This window comes from Nymphalis io, chromosome Z (assembly GCF_905147045.1).
Source record: "Nymphalis io chromosome Z, ilAglIoxx1.1, whole genome shotgun sequence".
In the NCBI taxonomy this organism is placed as follows: domain Eukaryota; kingdom Metazoa; phylum Arthropoda; class Insecta; order Lepidoptera; family Nymphalidae; genus Nymphalis; species Nymphalis io.
This window is the reverse complement of record NC_065918.1, coordinates 15,881,532-15,908,607: the sequence shown is the minus strand read 5'-3', so window position 1 is coordinate 15,908,607 and position 27,076 is coordinate 15,881,532. Positions and strand designations below refer to the sequence as shown.

Here is a 27,076-nt window from a genome sequence, read left to right as displayed (position 1 = left end):
GTTACCATGTTTTAGATATGTGATTTAATTTGTTTTTTTTTTGTTAAATTTTTGTTTAATTAATTAATTTTATTAGGTTAAACAGATATCTTACTACATCTTTATTGATTTCACTTAATATTATTATTATTATATGTTTTAGAAATGTGATTTTATCCAAGTTTCGTTTTTGTTAGTTTTAGTAATTGTGTAGTTGTTATTGGTGGAAACTAGGCTGATGTATGTATTATTTTATATTAATATGTATAGCATATGCAAGTTTCCCTTAAAATTAACAAAAATAATTAACATTAAACTTTTTTTTTAACGCTGGGGAAACGCAAGGCGCCGAGTGCGCCCCGAACATCGGAATACCCACTAAAAACCACCGGTACCCTTTCCGTCTTAACGAGGAGCGCCACGGGATCGCTTTCGCATGTTACCGTGACGATTAACACAACCTAAAAATGGCCACTTTTTAAACTTCATTCAAAACTGTTTATTTTTTCTATATTATATAAACCCTTAAGCAGCTTATGGATAACATTTGTTTTTAATTGCCTTATTTTTTGTTTTAATAAACAAACAAGTATAATTATTTTTATGCCAGTTAATTTTTTTTGGATTTGTTTTTTATTTAAATATTACATATTAGTTTGAAAAAGGTAGGATAATAAACTGAGTAGCCTCGGCGAAGTCTGCGAGTTTAAATTAAGAACTATGAAATGTCATTCTGGTAGATTTAGTGTTATAATAATGTAACCTTTCCGTAAAAAAATCAACCCCCAACTCGACGGCAGGTAATGTAAAGCTTAGCCCGGTTCTCTTGACCGGAGATCTTAAATAATCTATGTTTGGTTGAATTGAATTCTGACATCAAATTGTTTTCCTTCCGGTCTATCATAAGCATGCGACTTATATTCATTGATATTTATAAGAATTTGTATGTTACTAACATATTATTTATAAACTACTATATTATGTTATATTTAAGACATTAAGAAAGTTTATCAAATTTTTTTAATGCGGCCGTTGGCCGCTGTTCTTTAATACACTACAAACCGGAACACAACAATACTAAATATTGCTATTTGGATAAGTGACGAGTAGGTTCTATCCAATTCTAAAATACCTTATTTATTCTACGTAAATAAAACAATTATGTACAATTATTAAATTTATTGAAAACATTAAATCAAACTAAAGACAGTGTTAATAATCTACGAAACAAAAATATACATCTAACAACAAATATAATATTTGGAAACAATTCAATTCCAATCACTTAAATGAAGAATACATTAAAAAAAAAAAACAAATTCATTTTTATAGATAACAATATAATATATATAGTAGATGGCCGTGCATTCCCACTTAATTTCAGCTCAGCTTCGAAGTGAAAACCCCTTCAACCTGTCCCCTAGCATTCTAATTTAACATCGTTTGTTAGTATAGATTTATAAATAGGAAAGTCTTTAATCCTGAAAATAAAAAATAATTTTCAAATTAAAAAGCAGAAAATTGGTAGACTTATTAGGGGCTATGCCACAACACATACAGACAGACATAGGTTTAAATTTGTAACGAATCTCCTGAATCCCTCTTGTTTATTTCTTGATTAGAACCATCTACTAAACAAGTACGTTTTGTTATTGCATTTTCGACCTTATTTTCAGCATCTAGTTTTGTATTTTCAATTGAGTCGAATGAAGAATTAGGATACTTTGAAAATGAAAGTTATTTTTTACAATTTGTGTCCGAGGATGTTCTTCTTCTTTTCAGTATTGGCTTTCTCAACACAGGTTCATTATCATTGGATTTTCTTTTCATCGTTGAATCTGATGTCTTTTCGGTTTGTTTGCATTTATTTGAATTAAGTACTTTGGAACTCCACCAGTTTCTCTTTTGCGATTGAAATCTCATACCATTTTCAGTATTTAGAGTCAAACTGGGTTTAGAGTCAACTTTCTTGTTTTCCAATAGAGCGAAACGTTGGGATAGGGGAATGGCACATGCTTGAACAAATATATCTCTATCCGGTCCAGACGTTTGTGTCATTTGGTCCAACGTTTGTTTCTTGACTTCTGGCAACTCGATTGGCATCCAAATGATTTTCGGTTCATTTGCCGTTAATGCCGCTTGACCAAATGAATGTATATGTTGCAAATCGTTTACAATACGAATTGTAGGAAAATTCATGTTTGACATTGTTGGATTTTCTTCAGGCTGGCTGCCGGTCTAAAAACAGTTAAACAATCTTAAATATCAAATATAATATTAATAATAATCTTTATTATCGCACACGGGAAAATTAAGTAAAAAGGTCTTATCGTTTATATCTATATATATATATGTATATATATATATATATATATATATATGACGGAGGATGAACCTCAGCTTCATCAGTATGGTCCATAGTTTCTAACTTCTAAGTTAAGGTAATGTTGGAGCAACGAAACACATTAGATTAATGAACTCGTTTTAATGTTCAATCACTCGGCACTATAACTAGGAACGCGCGTCGGTATCAATATTCGACCGCACTGACCGGCTGCTGCACAAGAAGTGTCGTATGCGCCGCTCAGCCGGTGAATCATTGACTCCGTCGAGCGCCGACCGATGGCGCTAGCGTTCCAGAGATGATACGATTGCGACACGGCCATCCTACTTGCTCACGTCCCAGTGTGACGGTTAATCTGCAATAAAATATCCACGAGAATATCTTGTTCCACTCGGTCACTCCTGACCACACTACCTTTTTAGGGGTAAAGTACAAAGACAGCAAAATGTATAACTGTGTTTTTTAATTTTTAGCAAAATTAAAATACAAGACAGATAGGCGATACAAAATTTATTATACTAACAGCCAGAGCCACATATCATAGTCGTTCCAACCAAATTACAAAACGACTCTTTACAACTTTCACAATATCCAGACTAGAAACTCCCGAGTAAGACATCTAGCGCCCCGGCTGTCCAGCCGACCAGCAATCGCATTGCTCACATCCAGCGCATGGATCAGATCCCTTGGATCGCCCGTGTGTCTCCCCCTGGTGACCACGTATGGTCTCTACAGACCCCGACCTCCTGAGCTAAACGCGCATCGCGCACCTACGGACTACTTAAGTTGCCTTAAGAGATACCGATTTCTACCGGGCTACGACTACGTAATAGCTACTGGTACGGTCGAACACAACTCAACTCACTATGGCCCCTAGAGGCCCCTTACTCGAGTTTCTACCACAACTTAAATTTGATCTTCATCATTAACGTCATCTGCATCAACCTCGACTGATACGTGACCTGCTGGCATTTCTCTTAGCCTATCATGTACTCTACTACTTTAAACGGCCCTTTAAATTTTGGATCTAATTTCGTTTGATTACGCTCTTCGTTTTTTAATAACACAAATTCACCAACCGAAATTTTTTTGATTTTCGCCTTTGTTATGTCAAAACGAGTCAACCTATCTCCTTGCATCAAATATTAATGCCAGGATCGAAATTGGAATTGGAAAATTGGTTGGATCTCACCGTAGTATTGATAGGTTGTATCGCATTAATGATACGATCGGTCGCACCAGCACCGTGGTTCGTAGTGGCACTCACGAAACGCCTTGGCGAAGACAATGCCGTAGAGTCCCGATGCTCCACCATAGTCACTATCACTACCAGCGGTCGTGGCAGCGAGCCACGTGGAGGTGAACGGCTTATTCTTCCAACGACGTTAATCGATTTCTGGAATGTGAGTCACGGTCATGCGACCGGTATTAGGCAAGTTTCTTAGCTATCATTGTGCAAGATCCCTGTAATTAATAATCCATAGCAGGGTAGGTAAATAAAGAAATTTCATAATGTAGGTAAAAGCTAAATTGTAGTTACTAAGAAACTTATAAAGTAATACACATAGCTAGCTATTATTGCGTAAGATCACTGTTAATCAATAACCCAAAAACAGGGTATCTAAATAAAGAAATCATCGCAATGTAGGTGATACGAGCTAAATTGTAAAGTTACTAAGAAACTTAGTAAGACACAGTGTCTATCGCTTTTAAACAAATTGGAAAGTACTCACCAGATCTTTTTCATACAAATTTTCACAAATTTTCTGCACTCACTAAATAATGATACTTTCGTAGGGTAGTAAAATAAATCGTAACTGCTTTAACTTGTATAGCCAACGGTACTATTTCAGGAAGGTGAGCGTATCATAACACATGAGGTTCCGATCTCATTTCTTGCAGCAACTTGCTTGATGTAGCGATTTCCTCAGCAGTCAGATTTTTCCATTTCGCTATTAGTGACGTCATCAATCGACTTGCATATGCAGCCCATACATTCGGCTTCCTTTGGCAGACCGTTGTTGATGTTTATAAGAGCTGCCGCCGCCACTGGTACACCGGACGGCAATGTGGCCTGGTTTCCCGCATTTGTAGCACACCAAAGGCCTTGGTGTTGGCTGCTGCGCCCCTGGGTTCGGCATTGTAGCTCGTCCTCTCACGTCGTTCGTCTTGCTTCGACAATCCGCTCGCTTAAACCCCATCTTTCCGCAATTGAAGAACTTGATAGCAGTTAACTTTTCACGTTTGAAATCGGGTACATTCGACGACTCTCCAGTGGTATTCATCTTACGTTTCAATTGCAAGAATGCGTTTAGTTTTTTTTTTTTTGTTTTTCTCGTGAATTGATATTCGCAGTAAACGCCAAACGTTGAATATGCGGGTCAAACTGCAATAAGTGAGCGAGTACAGTAGCTACGGCGATCTCTTCTTTATTCACATCCTTCCAGCGTTTTGTCAAAGAGGCTATTAATCGACTTGCATATGCGGGTAGTGATTCTTTTTCGCTCGGTTTTTCTTCATTTAATTTATGAGGGTAATGGGCAATGTTTCCGTCGAAATAAACCTCGAGGTGAAAAGTTCCTTAAATTCAGGCCATGTGATTCCTTCGTATGCTATTTGAGACAGCCACGTCGATGCTTCACCCTTAAGCGCCTTGCTGACGGCTAGTATAAGTTGACCGCCACGTGGTGGATTTTGAGAAAAACACAAATAGGCTGTTGTACACCACGATCTCGCATCGGTATCTTGATTGTCAGGGTCGAACGTAGGTAGACCGTCTCGGTAGACTGGTTTTGGCGCTTGCAGGGCTTCGATCAGTGCTCGCATGTTCTGGTTTTGTTGTTCAAACAACGCACGCCAAATACCCGCTTCGTTTTTTTCTTCATCTTGCACAACAGAGATCCCACTTCTGATGACGGAGGATGAACCTCAGCATCATCAGTATGGTCCATAGTTTCTAACTTCTAAGTTGTTGGCGTCGATGGGTAATGTTGGAGCAACGAAACACATTAGATTAATGAACTCGTTTTAATGTTCAATCACTCGGCACTATAACTAGGAACGCGAGTCGATATCAATATTCGACCGCACTGACCGGCTGGTGAATCATTGACTCCGTCGAGCGCCGACAGATGGCGCTAGCGTTCCAGAGATGATACGATTGCGCCATATATATATATATATATATATATATATATATATATATATATTTTACTTACTAACAATTTATATTATTGTTGTGAAATTTTTAATTTTTTAATAACATATAAAAAAAATAATAACATACAAATATACATTTTAATTTTATTTTAATTTGTTATGTATGTTAAAAATGAGATAAATTCATTATTATTCCACATTATGTTTCATAATATATCTCAAATGGCAATCAACAAATTAACTGCCTCTTTGTACTAGAGGCTAGCTTACAAGGCTGCAGCTGGCATGATCCTGGGTTCATTCAAGTTCGAACCAATGCAATGCTATTAGGTATTTTACCGAGGGATTATACCCCTTTACTTACTTCGGACATACCATTAAATCATTTGTTCAGGGCGTGAACTCTTTCCGGTCCTGTTGGATTGGATTTGTCCTCCCATCGAATTATGAGAATGCACCTTTGTTTGCGCACGAACTTGTACACGACATTTCTTACGAAGTTGGCTAGCGTCCCTCAAGAATAGCCGCCATGACAGTGTCAGCCATAAGGATCATCGTCATTATAATATTAATAAATTATCATAATATATAAAAATGTGAACATGAAACGGCTTGTTCTTCATTAACCGGTTCTAATTAAGACTCGTATTTTAAATAATATTTACATACCTCTATTTCGTACGGCGACCATAAAGATTGCCCAGTCCGCATATTAAAATAATAAAATTTTCCAGGCGTTCTTCTGGACGAGCATAATATCCAATCGCTTTCATCTTTGCAATCTATATTCATATTTGCACTTGGTTCCATTATTTTGATGCTATTTTTGTTGAAACGAGTATTATGGAACTTGTTTTGCTTATACAATATCATATAACATTTAAATGACCGATTATTAAGATGCAATGCGACGTTTTAAGCCACTGCCACGTGACCCTTTCTTTGTTCCAAGTAAAAATTTTTGCTAATACCCGCGATAACTGACAAAATAAAAAGAAATATAAAAATGTTTGATTTTAAAATAAGATGTGTATACGTTCTAAAACACATATAATTTAAATATTTTACAATTACTTTATTTGAATACTTATTAAAAAAATTGGGTAAAAATATACACACAGAAATACAATTGAATAAAAACCATCAATCACAAAGAATAAAATTAAGAAACGCTAATAACATAAAACTATCAAAACATCGTACTATTAACTATGGGAAGAAAAATATTATGATTGACGGAGCAAAACGATTTAATAATTTACCAAAAAATATTAAAAAAGCAAAAAGTATGCGTCAGTTTAAGAGACTATTAAAAATATATGTTCAAAGCAATATAAAATAACACAAATATCTTCATTATATCTTAAATTATAAATATCTTCGAAATCGTATTTTTCTATCATTTAATAAAAGCATGTATAAACATGCTGCTTTGCCGCGCCGCTGGGCAATTGTTGTAGGAAAAAATAATTTCTCATGTTAGTGAATGTGTTTCTTGGTGAGAATAAAGTTTCTTTAACCCGAATTAATTATGAATATTTAATTATATTACATTAAATCATTTCTTGTAAAAAATATCCAGATTTTTTAAAATTTAAACAATAATAACACAAAATCATTGTTTTGAATTTTTCTTTATTATTTTCGATTACATTTTATTTTCATAAGATTATTTTCAGAATTACGATTATTTTACAGACATTGGTTCTTATAATTATGCAATAAGGATTGACACACCGTATCGATATACAGTAATAAATGCATAAACATAATAGAATTTTATTATATGTTTTAATATTTTAAGTAGAAACAATATGAATTGTAAAGTATTGTTTAAATGAAATAAAAACGTAACTACAAAAATAAAAATGTGTGCGTTCGAATTGATACACCTGATAGAATTGTAACATACATATTTTAATCATTTATGCTTTTGAATCGGTTCATTGTGATTTTGAAGCAATACAATAATTGTTTCAACGTTTTGAAAGGAGTATTATTTCGAAAATTTATTTTAAAAACAAAACTTTTTGCAAAGATTTCTTCACGCTAAGCGTATTCAAAGGATGATTTGTTTTGCCAGGATTTGTATGAACTCTGGTCCCTCCATTAGCGACGTGTGTTAGATCGTTGGATAAGTATTTTAAGCGCTAAGTTCCAAATCTTAGTCCGTTGAGAGTTATGCATTACTGAACACGTCAGCTTAACAATAGCCAAAAATATTTTTTTTCTTCAATACAATGCATTCTGCCAATAAATACTAGTAGCAACTACCCAAACTACCGTTATCATCAGAATCATACGAAGTTTTTTTTAAAATAAAACCCAATAATAAGCTATTTTATTTATTTAGTAACGTATTTGTTCATAAAAAATCACACATTTTTATTCCTACTCTGCGTACACGTGTCACCAAGTAAAGACGAATACGGATTACCTGCGTGAAAAAAGCATAATTTGCTTATTATTTAAACTGTCATATTTAATACAGCATTACTCTAAACGGACTAAGATTTTAAACTTGGAGCCAAGTAACTTTTTTACAGCTCAAAAATACCTAATATCCAATGATATACTCCATGTAGGGTGGGACCAAAATTTGCATCCTTCTTTATCTTAATGAATATTTTGTTTTCCAAAATCGTTATCATATATTGTATTGTACTGTTATATATTAGTATTTGAGAATAATTTTATATCGATTTTAGGATCATTTAAAAAATGACTACGAAAAAATGCTTCACATAAGTGCAGCCAGTAAGAGCCGTGCGACGTCTTCCCTGGGCGCCAAAGCCGCAAACGTCAGCATCGTCACATCGACATTACTTGAAGCTATTTTAGGTCTTACCAAAAATTGTGCTTCGCCTCTCAATACACCTTCTCCGCCCCTCTAATTTCTTTTACGGCTACCCCTATAATAGTAGCAAAAAAAAAAAACAAACAAACGAATAAAAGTATATGGACAATATTTAATGTATGTTTTCATGTCATTGATATTGTTATATTTTGTTAACCTTATAATAAAGAGCAATATAATTATAAGGTTAGGTAGGTTTTTTTTTAATTTAATAATTTATTCAAAGGATAGAGACAAATGAAAACAAGCATATTTTTCAAAACTATCTCAATACATTAGATATTGCGAGAACAGATTATACAAATATCTATAAAACTTAACATTGTAAAAGACAAAAAAAAAAATAACGAGAAACAAAACACACGCAATATATACGCGAAATATTGTAATGATCAAATTCAAAAAGACAGTAACTACAACACTTTGCATCAAACCTAAATATCGATATCGATCAATGATTTACAGACTTTACTACTGATAATTACAGACAATACTACTCAAAGCGGTTGCAATTGTTCCTCAGAAAGAAATGAGCCAATAGATGGCGCTGACAGTAAAAACAATTGTAATTGTTATTGGTCATTGTAATTATAAAATTTTGCATCATAATGGAAATTATTGTACAATCCACGTACGATAGTAGTGTACCGTCGTACATCGTTATGAAATTACCGTACTTGTACGACAATTATCGTACGGTTACGAACCCAGAGCACAACTAACGTAAGTAACACTTTTCTTTCACATCAATATTTTTTATAATAAACAACAAAAACATTAAAGAAAACTATAATTATTCTAGCTGTAACATTTAAAAATGAAATTTTGATATTGGAACTTTATGTACAGACATATTTTTTAAAGCATTGTTAAATCCAAATTTACATGGGGTCTCATCAGAGAGTTCGGTCCTCCTGGCTGGCCTAGGCCAATCAAGGTACGGGCCTCAGGGTTGCCCCCTTTACCCGGGCTATTCCTCACCGTCAGATTTATCTGACGCGTCTTTCCATTTTGGCCAAAGGGACCAGGGTCTCAATGACCCAGTGGCTATTTACTTCAAGGTTGTTGTCAATCTTTGAGTGTTGATGTCCGGTGGTTTTTGTCGTCCTATCGTTAGTCCAAATCCACGGTGGCCACTGGTCTCATCACGAACAAAGTGAATCTATTTTCAAAAAAAGGATAATAGATGGCGTTATATGTATCATTCTTTTAAATAATTCTTTTTAAATACGGACAAAAATTATGAGAAATGCATATTTTTTACATTAAAAAAATACTTAACGTAAGAGAGAAGGATGTATAATGGTTCTGGAGTTTTATAAAATTGAATATCGTTATATATCTGTCAGCAATAAAGGGTACTACGTTGTAATGGCACCGTAGACAGAGAAAAGGCAATGTTCATAGAAGGCGCTCCAAGCAATAACAATGATCTATGTTTTTTGTTTAGCATTTCGCTACTTTGCAGAAATTCAAACCACATATTTTGTAAATAAAAACTTTTTACTGTTATATAATATTTTTTTTATGTATAACTAACAAAAGTCATTAATATAAAATAAATATCGAAACTAAATAAATAAACAAGATATTAAAACAGTTTGCCTCTTTGTCTTGGAGGTTAATATTCTATTATAATATTAATAATCATTTCTTAGATTGATGCAAATATGGGACTTTTTATAGAAAACTATTTTTTTGGATTTTCTCGTGGATTCATTTTGGTTTTTGATTCCCAGTGTTTCAAAAATGACATGTATTACTTGACATGGGTCATATTTATATCATAATTGAAATAAAATAAAATTTACCACATACAACTTTATTAACATTCACTTAAATACTAAAAAGGACGATGATTAAACTATTAAAAAAAAATTTAACACATATTTATTTACATGAATATATATACATAAGGTCGCATCTTTAAACATTTTGAATTTGTAACATTCGTTTGCATTTCAAGTCACCATACTCATGATGGTATTTATATATACGAAGGAAAAGCCGAGATGGCAACCCGGGCAATAATCACTGAATTTTCATGTGCCTTATTTGTGGGACATTCACAGGTCACTTTATATATACAGTGCAACCTTAATATGACGGAGCCTCAATATAACGAATTTTTCAAAATCCCCTAGATCTTACCGTAAAAACTAATGAAAATATGCCTTTACATTACGAATACATTTATCAAAAACGTTTTTATTTCGAATTTGTAATCATTGATATTAGATAGATAGAAAGTATTGTTGGCCTCTATTTAATTTTTTTCAATCTTTAACCTTTACATAATGATACATTATGTAAAGGTATCATATATTATTCCCATTTAATTGTACAATAGTAATTCATATCTCGACAGGTTCAGATACGTTATTCCGATTCTTCGTAAGACAGTTATTCAAATTAAAAAATACTGTGTTTTAATTAAAGTGTGTTCTCATTTATTATTGAAAATCGTTTGCTTTAACAGGGTAAGCAGATGAGTATCAACGTTATGTTGAGTTTAATAAACAAGTTTTTCTACCTGGTTAAAACGAATCCATACAACAAACCTAATTGTCACAAATTATTTGGTATAACGAATAATTTTTTAAATTCCCTTTGAGTTTCGTTATATCGAGGTTGCACTGTCATAAGGATCGCATTTTTAAACATTTTGTATTAGTTACACGAAAGTACATTTTAAGCTACCATAAGCACGATGGTACCTTCTGTTCTTACGTTTTAAAACTTGAGATACTCGTATAAACATGAACGTCTTCTTCATCATATATATAACATTAAAATATATGCTTACTATGTTTCTCTTAAACGGTTAAAATCGCCTTATATAACGTGTGCTTGTGTTCACCAATGTGACCTGCGAGAAACTAAATCATTAGTAATTCAATGTCATCAATTTTTTTTACAATATCAGTACTACTATTCTTATAATATACAGTAACAGTAACAGCCTGTGAATGTCCCACTGCTGGGCTAAGGCCTCCTCTCCCTTTTGAGGAGAAGATATGGAGCTTATTCCACCACACTGCTCCAATGCGGGTTGGTGGATTACATATGTGGTAGAATTTCAATGAAATTAGACACATGCAGGTTTAATCACGACATTTTCCTTCAGCGTAAAGCACGAGATGAATTATAAACACAAATTAATAAGCTATTACATACGCAACAAAAATATTTTTATTTCTACAACATCCGATTGAGTCTTAGAGAAAAATATTGTTATTATAACATTTTTTTTTTAAACATTTATCAAAAAGGTTTTAAGTCAAACGTACATATTTACAATATATTATATATTACATAATAAAGGCTGATTAATTGTAACGTTGATTTGAAATCGTGAATTTTTCATCTAATACTGATACAGATGACACTTGCAGTCATCATGTTATAATATCTACTAGAATAATACTAAAAAGTTTATTTACATATGTATATAAGTGATAAGCATAATCGAACAGAACTAAAAACAGTCCATACGTTTCAAAGGACGATTTTTCTATAAATGATTTAAACAGTTACCATCTTTGTAATTTATATTTTATATTGATCGTTATTTATCTGAATATCGAATATACTTAAGCCTATTCCGACCATAAGATGAATAAAGACAAATAAACATTGAACTGAAGCGAAAACGTTGGTCGATATCTTGAATATGTCTCGACCTTGACCTTGTCTATGATATTCACTATGGATTCGCGCCTTGATCTTGTCTATGATATTCACTATGGATTCGCGCCTTGATCTTGTCATGATATTCACTATGGATTCGCGCCTTGACCTTGTCTATGATATTCACTATGGATTCGCGCCTTGATCTTGTCTATGATATTCACTATGGATTCGCGCCTTGATCTTGTCATGATATTCACTATGGATTCGCGCCTTGACCTTGTCTATGATATTCACTATGGATTCGCGCCTTGACCTTGTCTATGATATTCACTATGGATTCGCGCCTTGACCTTGTCTATGATATTCACTATGGATTCGCGCCTTGATCTTGTCTATGATATTCACTATGGATTCGCGAAAAAATGGCGCTTTCGATGTCCGCGTAGTTGTAATCGGAAATTTGAACTTTAAATTAATGTGGTTAGTTGGAATAGTGTTAAATTATAAATAAAGGTGACCAAGAACTGTTTGTAGTGCACAATACTGTACAACTATTACCAATTTACATAGAATGTGTATATAAATCTAAGGTTTTGTTTATCTTTATTCCCTCTTCGATTGGTATGGCGTAGATTAGTAACGACCAATAGTATTAAAATAATATATGTATAAAAGTTTTACTTTGATAGATTATTCAGAAGTTTCCAATACTTTTTTCCCAAAATACTCTCTCAATGTTAAATAGACTATACAATATAAGAAGAACATTTTGAAATATATATATATATATATACGTTTAAGTTACTAGATATTGATTAAATACATTCAAAATATTAATTTTGAACACACTCTTCTAAATACAAATTTATTTCGTACAATTACAATTGATAGTTATACAGGCTTCCCGCAGACTGGCGGCACACTTGCCTTTCTCTATAAAACCAACACATCAACGAGTCGTTGACAATTAGTAATCTTGATAGAAACAGATTATGAGAATAGAATGAAATAAAATGTAATAATTATCTCTTAAATATTTTTTGGCTGCACTAGGTGTAAAAAAACGAACTAAACTAAACATCAAAGTTAACAAAAGAATACAAACACCATTGTGACATATTAACATAATTAAAAAAAAAAACCACATATATAGCAAACAGAGCCAGAGCGTCTGGTACATGCACTTCTCGTCTGCTGACCTACCCTTGGCCCCTCTGCAGGCGTGGCTGTTGCTGAAATGAAATAAAACTCATATATATAATTATGAAAACCAGTCTTATTATTATGGTGATTTAATTATCTATCTGGGTGCTTAGACATCTATGTGACCATTTACCATCAGGTGGCCCATTGGCCAGTCCGCTTAAACATATTCAATTCAAGAAAAAAATATTGATTGATTGATTAATTACATATAAATGTTAGGTGTAAAAGGAACCGAAAAAACTAGTTACAAAAAATTAATACCAGCTAGCATGTTTCTTCGACGTCTCGTTATCCGACAGTGAGCGACGAATCTCCGTTCATTTGTTCTGAAATGAAATACTTATTAATAATATTTTTGCAAAACAAAAAACGTGTGTTTCTCGCGCCATTCTTTAAATAGTAGTATATGCTAAGATGCACGCGAGGCAGAGCGGATTGTGTAACGTACGAAATAGTATTCCAACTGACTATTTACTCTAAGGCTTCCAGTAACAACTTCGCCGACTCTCGAAATACCATTTCCACGAATTCATAATGAACACCATAGATTATTCTAGATCTTAAACAACGACATTCCTTTACTTACTCAACATTCAACTGAATGTTTGAATAGTTAAAATTATTTTCTGAACCAATATCAGACATCATATCATATCGAAATCAACAAGAACAAGTCCATTTTTTTTTTCGATATTTATACTGTTCCTACTTCCGAATATATTTTTATGTGATTTTGTATTTGCCGTGAACATTTAGCGGGCTGGTCATTATCATTTTGCTCAGCTTGCAGTCAAAACGCTTCGAATTTTAAGGCAAGGGAGATCACTCAGATTGGGCTAATTTTTATTTTGCCGACCAACAAATATAAATAGTAAAAAGTACTTTAAATACATTTAATAAATCAATACTTGTTTTCCTTGGTCTTTGAATGCGTGTAACTATCCATTCACCTCCCGACGCTTCAGGTTCGGCTCTGGGTCTGGCTCTGACGTCGTTTTGTCCTGAAATGACATACTTTTAAATGTAATTTTGGAAAACAACAAACGTCTGTTTCTCACGCTATTCTTTGCATACGACGAAGTATAAATATATCACATAACAAATAAACATAAAAATATTTTATATCTAAAATTACTATTTCATGGGCATTTTCCTGGTTAATATTCCGTCTGGGTATTACGCACACAGATACACACTACCGATATCTGTGTGACCACTTACCATCAGACGGCCCATTTGCCAGTTCACTCAAATATATTATATTAAAGAATAAATGATGAATGAATGATTGATTGATTGATTAAATATAAACGTTTACATCGGTGTAAATGGAACCGAAAAAAAAACAGTTACAAAAAATAAATACCCGTTCGCATGTTTGTTGGACAGCGTGTCACTATCCAATGACCTCCTACTGCTATAGATTCATCATTTTGTCCTGAAATGACATACTTATTAATGTATTTTTGGAAGACAACAAACGTGTGTTTCTCACGCCATTCTTTGAATACTACGATGCGATTCAACGATACGAAGCGTATGCTATGATGCACGCGAGGCAGAGCGAATTTTGTAACGTACGAAATTGTATTCTGACTACTTACATACGCTTTGATTTTACTTCCAAACCAAGTCCATTTTTTTCGATATTTATGCTGTTCCTACTGCCGTATATATTTGTGTGTGTTATTTTGTATTTGCCGTGACTTTTTTTATAGTATAGGTAGGCGGACGAGCATATGGGCCATCTAATGGTAAGTGGTCACCAACGTCCATAGACATAGGCATTGTAAGAAATGGTAACCATCGCTTTCATACCCTATTCGCCACAAACCTTGGGAACTAAGATGTTATGTCCCTTGTGCCTGTAATTATAGTAAATAAAATAAAAAAAATAATACAATAAAATCTCTGGAAAATATTATAATACTGATCATAAATGTTTTGCCAAGCTTGCTATCGAAACGATTTGAATATTCAATAATTATGCTACTACATAACAATGGCGATAGAATAATGGTCAGTAATCATCGTCTTATCAAGTTGTGGCAATATTACCAAATTGCTTCGAAAAAGACATAAATAAACGCAGAGCTGTTTACACTTATAAAAAAAAAATTAACTATACACTTTTGCTTTAAAGTAATAAATCTACTTCATTCTTATTATTATTTGGTTAAAAAAAACATGTCTAATACATAAACGAAATAGAAACATTTAAATCGAATAACGATATAAATACATTTATGGTGATCAAAAAGTAACTTTTTACGTCAGTGATTTATTTATTTATTTATTTTTATATGCCCCGGGATGGCTCTACTCCACCTGATGGTAAGTGGTAGTAGAGTCCAAATGTTTGTTTGGTCTTTTTTTTTTGCAAATGATTTCTAGGATTTCTAGAATTACGTATTTTTAAAAACTAAATTGAAAGTGTTTTAAACTAAATTTAACGCACAATTGGAATAATATTAATATGGCCCTTTTCAGTTTATATATAAATATTATGTTAACATTTAAAGTTCATTAAAGCACTAAATTGGCATATCGCTATATGCTTTTAGTAAATGAGCTTCACAGTGAATGTGTTAAGGACCTTTTAGACCAACCAGCTGCCATAATTTAGAATTTTTTTTCTCGCCAGTTGACAAAATTCTCGTGTAATCATATGAACGTAAATGAAACAAATTAATATTGACTTTCAAACATTCATTTAAAGCATTTAAGGTTGACTACGTTTGATCAATAAATACTATGTTTTAGTTTGACACAAGATAACACATATTGAACATTCATAGATAGATAGCTTTTTTTTTTCTCTTTTTCTGGCGTGTATCTACGCTAGTCGAGCGCAAAATATTCTGCCTACATTCACGTATACAAGAGATGACATTTTTCTTCGGTTTAACATTTTGTAGTCATTAATTGGTTTAATATTGATGAGTAGAAACATTGTAATACTACAGTAGATATCTAAGGCTATCTATCTATTAAATAATAATAATAATATTTTTTCACAGACAGCCATCTGATCCCAAACTAAGCAGAGCTTGTACTATGGCAACCAGACAACTGATATGCTACATATACTATTTTTCTTTTACATACTTATATAGATAATTACACCCAGATTTAGGACAAACAGACATGTTCATGCACAAAAATATCTGTCCTGGGTAGGAATCGAACCCACAACCTTCGGCGTGAAAGGCGAGTATCTACCATTCACACCAACCGTCTCGTCAAAATATATCTATATATAAAATCTACAAATAAATTAATTTTAATTATTGACGACCAAACAATAAAGGCGTCAAAAACTAGCCGGTCTTGCAGACTCGCAGCAAATGATTTCTAGGATTTCTAGAATTACGTATTTTTAAAAACTAAATTTAATGTGTTTTATAGAAAAACTATATTTAAAAAAAAAATGGTGTTGAAGAAACTTACTTGTACAAACTTTATAGATAAAACATTCTTCGGGAGGTCAACTGTAGCTGGTCAATTTCAATGACAATAGGAGTACAGATAAAAAAACCGTAAATTTAAATCTGACGATCTGACGACGACTCCACTATATCATACACTAATACAAAGTGTTTTTGATAATTATATCTTCACTTTTAATACAAAAACATAGTAATATATAAATTAACTACTAAATTACACATTAATTTTATTTAAATAAAGTTATAATTATAATACACCGATAACAATTTCGCTGACATTCAAAAAGCCATTTTTCGATAAAATGTTAGAGATTATTAAGGACTCGACTAAAGACGTTCGTTAAACGAATGGAGATTAAATGAATTTGAATAATTAAAAAATATATTAATTAATTTTTGTCATGTTTCTGATATTTTTGAATACATTTTTTTTTAATTTGTATGTAATATGAAATATTTGCAAAGATTAGAAATTAATAAAAGTATCGTGAAAGTGATGGTTTCGTATTTATAATGTAACGAATAAAAATATAAAAGCTGAAAAAAAAATAAAAGCCGAAAGACAGAAAAACTCAAAGTATAGATTAATTTTATACATAGCAACACTCAATTTACTTGAAAGCAATTTAAGCTTTTATTGTTTCGCGCGGATATACTTTTAGCATGCCAAGCCTATACATAAGCATTTCATAAATTTAAGCAAATATATTAAAAAAAACATGCATTAGTCTTATGTGGAATATATATGAGTTAATACATATAAGATACGGTTAGAGACATTTCGCTTATAACTGCGATAACCCCCCCCCCCTCCCTAATAGGACCCCGAATCGTTCGTATCAATTTATAACCTGGGGCATGAATCCTGGGTCGAAAACTGGGGTTTGAATCCTCAGCATCTGCGGTCTTATATCTAGCCAACCAACGAGGAAGTCAATAAACGAGGGTATTATGTCACAGAATGCCTCATGAGCGATTTGAAGTAAGTCAAAATCAGATTTAAACGTTACTTTAAAAATATCACAAGTTTAATTCGCTTGGTTGATCACGAAAAGTCACAGATTTTAATGTTATACATACTTTAGTTACATGCACTTGGAATATCTAAGGTTTGACTACCTTTACTCCTTCTTCGATTGGAATGTTATAGTATTCCAATCAGTTTCCAATTAATTAATGTTGATCCATACAAATTGGATTAATATAAGCAATACTACAACTAGTACTACGGTTATTGAAAAGCCGTACAATTAAATGTCGAGTTTTGGGTACTAAATAGTAAAATAATAAAGAATGGAATTAGATATATAAAATAATAATGGCAAATAATATTATAATATAGTTTTCGATTATCGAATGTTACGCTTGGGCATAAAAAGAGATTGCGATTAGATTTAAAAAACCTAAAACGTCTCCATTGACGTCCATCGATATAGTTCGACATATAAACTATAGGCGCTGCGCAAGCGTGGACACTTTTGTATCTTGTGTCTGATACAAGCTATGAATATTTTATTTTCATACAATCAATATGAACTCAACCATAACTGCGCAGACGTAGACACTTTTTGTGCCAAGTTGCTTCCACTTGACACATATCGAGCGTCAATCAAAAAGTATTCGGTGTAGGTAACTCAAAAGTAAAAGTATAATCAACACAAGCAAAAGTTGTGTTCGTTCATCGACATCTATCGCGAAACTGCGGAAAAGGAGCAACGAATTGTTACCAGAAGTAGCAACCGGCGACTCGGTTGCCGCTACTGCTGTTTCCGGACGGTCGACACGGGACCAAAAAGTGTCTTCGTTTGTGCAGATCCATAGAATACAGAATGAATTTAGAATTGTAGAAACTAAAGTTTTTAAAATCACCATTTGACAAGTAATAAATTCGCAAATGTTTTCTTTTTTTGCAATTCTGCTTTATGTTTCAATTTAATTCATAAAGAAACTAGTTTCAGCCCGTTACGATAATAACAATTAAATGATAAATAAGTTCGTAATATTATTTAAGTTAAATTTTCAAGTGAAGTTGTCATATCTTTTTTTTTTTATTGCCGTAACCCTGGAAGCGACGAGTAGTTTCGCGTACGTCTACGCGTGAACCATAAATAAATACTTCACTGCAAATAGCCATGGATTGATGATAAAAAATATATTTAACAGTTTACTATTACAATGTGGGAGGAATGTTAAATGTGTATTACGATAAAAGTATGTATTCGCTATTTCAACTATAAGCCAGTACATTGCACCGTTTAATTCGCTCATATTAACATAAGCAGAAAGGCAGACCAGAATGGCATAGACAAAGCGATTCGGCGATTTCATAGCGATTGTCGTTTCGTTTGTGGAAATGTATGGAAATTATATATTTATTTGTATTCGATTTTTCACTTGATCAATAATCGACGTAATTGAAACGAAAGCGCACTTTGTCTAGCCCCCCTTAATGGCAATACGAACAAGCTAAAAGGACACACGCATCAAAATAGTGTAACACCGTAAATCGGTTTTCATAATTTCACAAGCGGAATACGATGTGAGATCTTACAAAGCACTTCAACTATTTAAGACGTTATGTCCGTTGCGCTTTAAATCACTTTGGATAACTTACCCTTAACACCGGGACACAACAAGACAAGGTAATTACAATTCCATAGCGCTTTCTTGAAAACCTAAAAAAAACCATGCTCAAATATTCACATCCGATCTTACAATTAGTTACGAATATTGATAATAAAAATGTTTGTGATAATATCGAATCTAGCGGTAGGTATAGTTGTAGTGATTGGTCAAAAATGTGTTTATATATTATATGAATACAGTGACAATCTATAATGTCCCGCTGTTGGGCTAAGGCCCATCCTCTCTAGTATAAACAACTAAGTAAAATAAAATAAAAAAAATCATACCTTCGATTCTGGCTCGACTTCGTGTCATTATCCAATCGCGTTCCTGTTCTCCCAAAAAAACTCTTGATTCGCGGGAATTTCGCACTGATAAGAAATATTAATCACAAATATAAAAATTTTTCTCTATCCATTTATAAAACTATCAGTTTGCAAGTTAGACCGACTAAATGTTACAGGAAGTATCATTTCATATATCGTACTTACGTTAGATTTAATAATAATTATGTGTATTAATATCATTTGGAAAGTTAATTTTATTATTCAAAAACAGTAACAGCCTGTGAATGTCCCACTGCTGGGCTAAGGCCTCCTCTCCCTTTCGAGGTTTGGAGCTTAATCCAACATGCTGCTCCAATGCGGGTTAGTAGAATACACACGTGGCCGAATTTCAATGAAATTAGACACATGCAGGTTCACGATGTTTTTCTTCACCGTCAAGCACGAAATGAATTATAATCACAAATTAAGCACATGAAAATTCAGTGACAGAACTGACGTGAATCAGTAATTTATCTTGGTTCAGCCGCAGGACCAATTGCTTAACGTGCTTGCCAAGGAAAGGGAGTGTACACACTTCCAGCTTACAATCTCTGTGCGGCTACTGAGAATTTTCGAAACCCAATAACTTTTTTACTGGAATAATTCGAAATCGAGCCAAGATCCTCGAGATCTGCAGCAGACCAGCGAGACAGTCAATCATATTCGATTACGACATAACAGGCACAAAAGCTTATATAAGCAGTAACTATAAAATCGTATGCGAAAATATATAAGCAGAAATAGTAAAAAATGCATGTACTTACTGAGCAAAAAAAAAATAGCTTCAGGTAGACGGTACAATATAAGAACAACTTCTTACCGCCAATCTTTGTTCGAACGGTCTTTTTTCTGGGATAAAAATTTATTAATGTAATGACGCACGCACGCATTGGATCTCATGTTGGTTGTAATTTATTACTTTAATTTTAATTTATTAATATAATTAATTTTACTTTAATTGCTATATTTTAGTTTTTTATATAATATACATTTTAACTATTTGCGTATTCCTATTTTGGCTATATTTACGAGTAAAATAAAGTGTAATGTTATATATTTTTAATTCGTTAGGTTGTTGTTATTGGATTACCTAACAAATTATGAAATAGTCAAATCGCTGTTATATATAATTTACATGCTAATTTACAATTAATAAAGTATAAAAGTTAGTACCATAGTTCAGAATTTAAAATATTAAAGTACAAATAAATTACCAAGACTTTCATATCACGAAAGATTAATAATAGAAAAGAAATAAAAGCAATATGAGATAAGTAACATTACGTTTGATTTCAATAACATATATATTATACTTATTAGAATTTCGCTCTGACGCCGCTATTAATTCGTTAATAAACTCTATGTCGAAGATGTAAGCAAATTGTAATTTATAAATAAAAATAATTTTGCAATTAAAAATGCCTCACTTTACAAAAAGACACGCAAAGTTTCTGATGTTAATGAATACCTCGTACTTGTTCCCGTGCGTTGCTGGTCGTTGCCTCATAATTTCTGGCCTGAACGCTGTTATCGACCGCAGCTCGAGCTTCAAAACAATTTTTTTTTTAAAGTAAAGTATAACTATAAATAATAATTTTTTCTATACCCTATTCCAATCAAAGTAGGAGTATAGGTAAACAAATCGTAGATTTACAAATTGAATGCGATTTTCTAATTCTTCTGCTGTATTACGCACTATAAACAGTTCTTGGTTAATTTGCCTTTATTTAGATAATACAACGATATTCCACTTAACCAGTTACAACCACATTAATTTAACTTTCGAAGTTGCGATTACAATTGCGGACTTTGAAAACGCTATTTTTTCGCGAATCCATAGTGAATATCATAGATTATTCAAGATCTCAACCAATGATATCGCGTCAATTGATATCGGTGACCAATAATATCGGTGTCAAAGTTGTTTATCTGGGCTTACTCCTACTGTGGTTGGAATAGGCTATATACATTTGCACGGTAGCATGCAAAAGCGATCCCGTGGCGCTCCTCGTAAAGACGGAAAGGATACCGCTGGTTTTTTAATATGTATTCCGATGTTTGGGGCGCACTCGGCGCCTTGGACACCGACAAGCCCTCAAAAACCCCCCCACTGTTCCCGTTAGCGTTAAAAAAAGGCTATATACACCTTCATTCTGAACTGGTAGTACTTACGTAAGCTAAACATTTAATTAAATATGTCAATTTAAAAATCCTTATCAATTGTGAATCAATTTTGTATTCAAGTTTTAGTTTAATCATACGCAAAGTAGTTTCAGATAATCAATTACTACAAGTTGCTCCATCATCTCCCTCCTGATCCCTTTTTTGGGTAGCGACTCCATCTGAGAATTTTTTTAAGTGTTTTCGTACACACACAGAGCGCGAGTAGCACTTAGTGAAAACAAAGTCTCGTGTACTCTAAAAGCGAATTCTGAGGGCGGTTAGATATTAGAACGGCAAGCGAAGATATTTTGTCTTATAAACGTAAAATGTTAAAAGGTTAAGCCAAAACAAAAAATTCAATATTTTCTATGTAGTGATGAGACTCATTACAATACTGTCAATGCACAATCATCGCAGCGTCATCAGCGTTTGAAATAATATTACAGTTTTACTACCGAACGGCCAGGCAAAAGCGACCAAAGCGCCATAGGTACACAGTGGAAATTCCCCGCCTACGTACGAAGCGCTTTGAATCTACATTCATCATTCGCACTGCGAAACTATGGAATGCTTTGCCTGAGTCCGTATTTCCTGATAGGCACAATGTTGGTGTCTTCAAATCCAGAGTAAACAGGTTTCTTATAGGCAAGCGTGCTACATCTTAGACCGTGTCGATGCTTAACATCAGGCAAGTCAACAGTCAAACGTTGGCCTATTAATTGTAAAAAAAAAGTTTGGTAACTTTAAGTGCAATCTGTTAATGTATAAGAGAACTAGAGTGGGTCGAGAACATTGCCCTGCAGTATGCCAAACTTATAAAGCTATTTTAGCACCTCAATACTAGTTTGTTTTTGAGACCTATCAAAGTTTTCTACTATCAATGCTTGTGCATGTAAATAGGCTAGGTGCGTACGATTTTCCGTTTCCGTTTTCCTGTTTGGTGTTTTGTTATATTTTAAAATTTTCCAGTTCTTTTTTCATGTCTCACATGACGACAGTCAATTCATCGTACTGACGCTTAGAGCCTGCTAGTGACATTACTAGAAGCTTCATTGTCTGTCTCTGTAACAGGCACTGAGCTCTGTTTAGTGTCCGACTTTACATACTCTTCAAGATTTCATCAAGAGAAAGAAGGGTTTCTTCTTAGTGACGTTGTATTTGTCAGTTGCGATAATAATGCTCAAATATCTACACAGAGTTAAGGCGCAGCGCCTTATTACTTACACTTACAGGTTATCTGTACGCGCACACTGCGTACTGGGACTAGAGAATGCACCTGTGTTTGCGCACACACTTGTGCAGTATAACATGTCCTGCGCAGTTGGTTGATCTCTCTTGAGTTTGATTGCCGTGGCCGAAATCGGTCCGGAGGACATTATTTGTACACACAAAGGTGTTGACGCCGTAAGCAGGTGCGAAATTATTGGTTGATCATCATCGCCTTCCACAGCAGCAAGATAACAGGTGTAGGTATGGTCGCCGTCGACAAATAGTAGATTTTCATGTGCTGCGATATCAAAGCTATTCGTTTTAATACGAGCCTAGTACTTACAGCTTATTACTTATTTCGATTTAATTAAATTAAATAATTATATTAAATTTACTGTGTTGCTTAAATCACGTCTGAACAGTTCAGAGGATCGGGGTTAGGAGTTGGCTCTCTTTTAAAGATAGAAACTCCATTTATAAATTTAAAAAATTGCAAATAAAAATGCCTAACTTTACAACAAGACACACGCATGTAGATAATGAATACCTGGAGAGTTGCCGGTTGTTGTCTCATCATCAGTTGTCTGAGCCCTTTTTATGGCCGCGACTCGAGCTGCAAAATAAATACTTTCTATTATTATTATTTTTATAATTAATAAATTGTAACTAATTAGTTTTATTTGAAGCACCTACTTGTGGTACATTTAATTAATTTTGTAAAATGACGATTTAAAATTTCTTATAAGAGAGTTTACTTGAAAATATTTGATTGTTTTAATTGATTGAATTTTAATCAATTAATCTAACAGGTAACATTTGACGATAGACAAAAATTAACAATAGACTATATTGCAGCATGAGTCAATTAGAACAATACGTACCAGCGGTTTTTAAGAAGGTAGAATTATCTATGGCGTTGTCTTATCATATTACATAAGTTAAGCCAGGCTTACATGTGAGTAGGGTCTTTGAGATAATATTAAATATATAAAAATATTATTGAAAAGTAATGGAGACTAAAGTAATACAGTGAGCAAGTGGAGTAGAAGCACGAGTTACTTTAAAACAATATTAATGGTCTGAGTATATAGTTTAATTAAAAAACAATGAAAGGGCGATTGGCCTGACGCAATAACATCCGACAGCGTTGTAGCATGTTCTCAAATCGAATTATATGACTATAACACATAGTGAATATTAGATACGCACTACGCAGGTGCAGACTCGGCCTTTTTGATTCTCACCCTTCGCTTTAGTGTGACCTCGTATTGCGTAATACTAAATGAAAACATTACAACAGCAATTGTTAGACACATTTAATGTATTATTATGCGATAAAGACATTAAACAGTACAATTGCGAGTGCAGTGCAATTAAAAAATAAACATTTCGTGCTTTATTTATTTCACTTATGTTGGAGATGAGTGTTTAAAGAAAAGCTCTAAGAAACAGTGTTTTTTATATTAACACTGACCGCGTGTGAGGAGGGTAGAGATGTTAGGTGCCCTATGTCCTTTTATGTTCACCTGGCAACGTCTTGGCAAAATTTCATGATGATCGGATGAACAAACAAACTCATTTTCGAATCTATGCTATTAGTAATTACTGGTGGTAGGGCTTTGTGCAAGCTCGTCTGTTCTACTACCGCAAAACAGCAATACTTGATATTGTTGTGTTCCGGTTTGAAGGGTGAGTGAGCCAGTGTAATTACAGGCACAAGGGACATAAAATCTTAGTTCCCAAGGTTGGTGGCGCATTGGCTATAAGCGATGGATGACATTTCTTAGAATGCCAATGTCTAAGGGCGTTTGGTGACCACTTACCATCAGGTGGCCCATATGCTCGTCCACCTTCCTATTCTATAAAAAAAAAAAAAGTAAGGATTTAGGCACTTGTATTTATTGAAGCGTTCATCGTTATATATTAATCCTCAAATTGAAAAAGATACTGAACGAATCACGGTTAAACATTTAAATAAAATAATACGAAACATTTTAATGAAATCTTTCTATGACTGATATTAAACTATAGTACAATAATCTTAAAATGTGCAAAAGAAAGCGAGCCGCGTTAAAAAGCTCTAGGTGTCATGCGAGATGATGTATTATAAAATAAGCATATAACAAGTATTATAGTATTATAATAAAATAAGCATATAACAAGTATTATAGTATTATAATAAAATAAGCATATAACAAGTATTATAGTATTATAATAAAATAAGCATATAACAAGTAAACATTTAGTGATAGTTACAAATGAAAAAATGTTTAAGAAATAAACTCATATTGAAGCAGTTAAATTGCCTTATGATTAAAGTCAATGTCATTTAGTAATGATAAATATATGGTCTAGACGACCGTTGTCGTCACATTCACAAAGCGAGTAACCTTTCACCCTTCTTGACCTTAAACTTAAAACAGGTTGTATACTTTAAGCCTAGCAAGGGTTGACGTTTGGTTTGTCAAGATAAAAAAAAACGATCGACTCACTCGACTTTGGAAGATCCATATACCATCATCACAAGCGCAAAATTACCATTATTATATATATATATATATATATATATATATATATATATATATATATATTTATTTATTAATAATCTGTAGGCATTATTCTTAAGAATCATTTGATGTGGTTTGTTTAGCTTCTATTTTACATAATTGTCAATTTTTTTTATTCCAGGTGTAATATATAGTGTATTATATATATAAAATTTATCCAAAATGAATGTTTTTCGAAATGAAATCGAAACGTAACGAAAACTGTAAAATGTTTTTATATTAAAGTTTTAATGTAAAAGCATTATATATAATTTATGAATTCCGATTTGCGATAACACAGGCATGAATAAGCAAACTATTGTACGTGCAAATGGAGTCGTAATACATTGTGACGATCGTGAGCAGTTGTTCTATAGATTCTCATTCACAGTATAGCCCAAATTAAATTTACCACATTAATGGTTTACTGTAAGAATGTAAAAGCAACGATTATTGTTAAAAATGGAAGAAATTTCGAACAGAGGTCCGTGACGCAAGCGTGATATTTAATGGTCAATTGTTCACTGCTTCTGCTCACGGTTCCCCCTTTTCGTTTGCCCGCGCTGTATAACTCGCTGTACAAAAAACAATAAAACGAACCATTCATCCTCATTCTAAGTTTTTTTAACCAAGAGGAACAAACATGAAGGCGTGAGGTGTGTGTCTCTTTTACAAAAGATTATCACCTTCGATTTCGTCAAAAATGTCGTAGTACACCAATTTTGGCTGGGATCCCATTATGGCTTCACTTGGTGACTCGGCCTGGGTTGGTATGGCTATAGAATAATAAAAATATATATTAATATATATTATTTAATCGTAAAAATTGAAAATTTTCATTTTTGTTATTAAATATTATTTTTTGTAACCAGCTTACGCGCCCTGAGTGGATAACTACAAAATAGTTATAATTAATACGTCTATAATAACTAGGATGCGCGGAGTTTCTAACGGTATCCTGAATGCATTGATGCTGAAAATGGATAACCCGTTTGTTAAACATTGGGGGCAACTTCATATATCAAATCGTTGTTTTAGACCCCTTATGTATTCTAAATAATAGTTAATATATCTACTAACATAGCTTTTAAGCTTGTAACTAATACTATGGATATTTATCTGTAAATAAACATTCATTATTATTATATTCTTTTTGTTTTCAATATTTTCTAATTATTTTATACGTAGTTGGCTACATTTTATTTACTTTTTAAAAGTATTCAACTATTACATTTTACTCGTGATTCGTATTTATTATATATATATATATACTCACTAACTTCAAAATATTGAGAAACTAAAAGATAAAAAGCTATTATTTAATAGAAAACGAAGAAAAGTTGAGATTAACATTTTCAGAAAGAAACCGATCAAACGGCAGGGACGACGAATAATTTTTTATAAGAATGTCATAGCTATATTAAGAATAATTTGAATCTTCACACTGTATAGCAGTATTCGGCAACTAATAAGGTTACCAATAAAAATAATACATAATAATAATAATCTCCTCCAGACCGTTTTCGGCCACGGCAGTCAACCTCAAGAGGGATTAGCCTAACTGCGCAGGATATATTACA

The 27,076-nt window shown here is 33.1% G+C and overlaps 1 protein-coding gene and 1 long non-coding RNA gene across 5 annotated transcripts; both read right to left on the bottom strand.

Moving 5' to 3' along the window:
- Positions 1-1,198: 1,198 nt before the first annotated feature.
- LOC126780528 (uncharacterized) lies at positions 1,199-6,381 on the bottom strand. Of its 4 annotated transcripts, none has more exons than XR_007670514.1 (3): positions 2,531-5,468; positions 1,538-2,217; positions 1,199-1,460 (listed from the first exon to the last, which is right to left on the bottom strand). XR_007670514.1 is itself a non-coding variant. In XM_050505100.1 (2 exons), exons 1-2 carry the CDS (start codon positions 6,353-6,355, stop codon positions 1,717-1,719), a joined length of 705 nt encoding a protein of 234 aa, XP_050361057.1. In that variant the 5' UTR covers positions 6,356-6,381; the 3' UTR covers positions 1,199-1,716. The 4 variants fall into 4 exon arrangements, 1 of the variants encoding a protein (XP_050361057.1); XR_007670513.1 differs by having other exon boundaries at positions 1,199-2,217; positions 2,531-3,719; positions 4,057-5,468; XR_007670512.1 differs by having other exon boundaries at positions 1,199-2,217.
- A 13,988-nt stretch (positions 6,382-20,369) lies between these two features.
- Positions 20,370-26,407, bottom strand: LOC126780549 (uncharacterized). Its single transcript, XR_007670526.1, has 4 exons — positions 26,183-26,407; positions 23,498-23,563; positions 21,047-21,124; positions 20,370-20,427 (listed from the first exon to the last, which is right to left on the bottom strand). It is a non-coding gene; the product is annotated as an uncharacterized LOC126780549 (long non-coding RNA).
- Positions 26,408-27,076: the final 669 nt, after the last annotated feature.

Coding starts and splice junctions, on each gene's coding strand:
- LOC126780528 (XM_050505100.1), bottom strand. CDS start 6,355: ATGATATTGTATAAGCAAAACAAGTTCCATAATACTCGTTTCAACAAA. Junction 2,218..6,151: donor GGTCGCCGTACGAAATAGAG/GTATGTAAATAT, acceptor AACTGTTTTTAG/ACCGGCAGCCAGCCTGAAGA.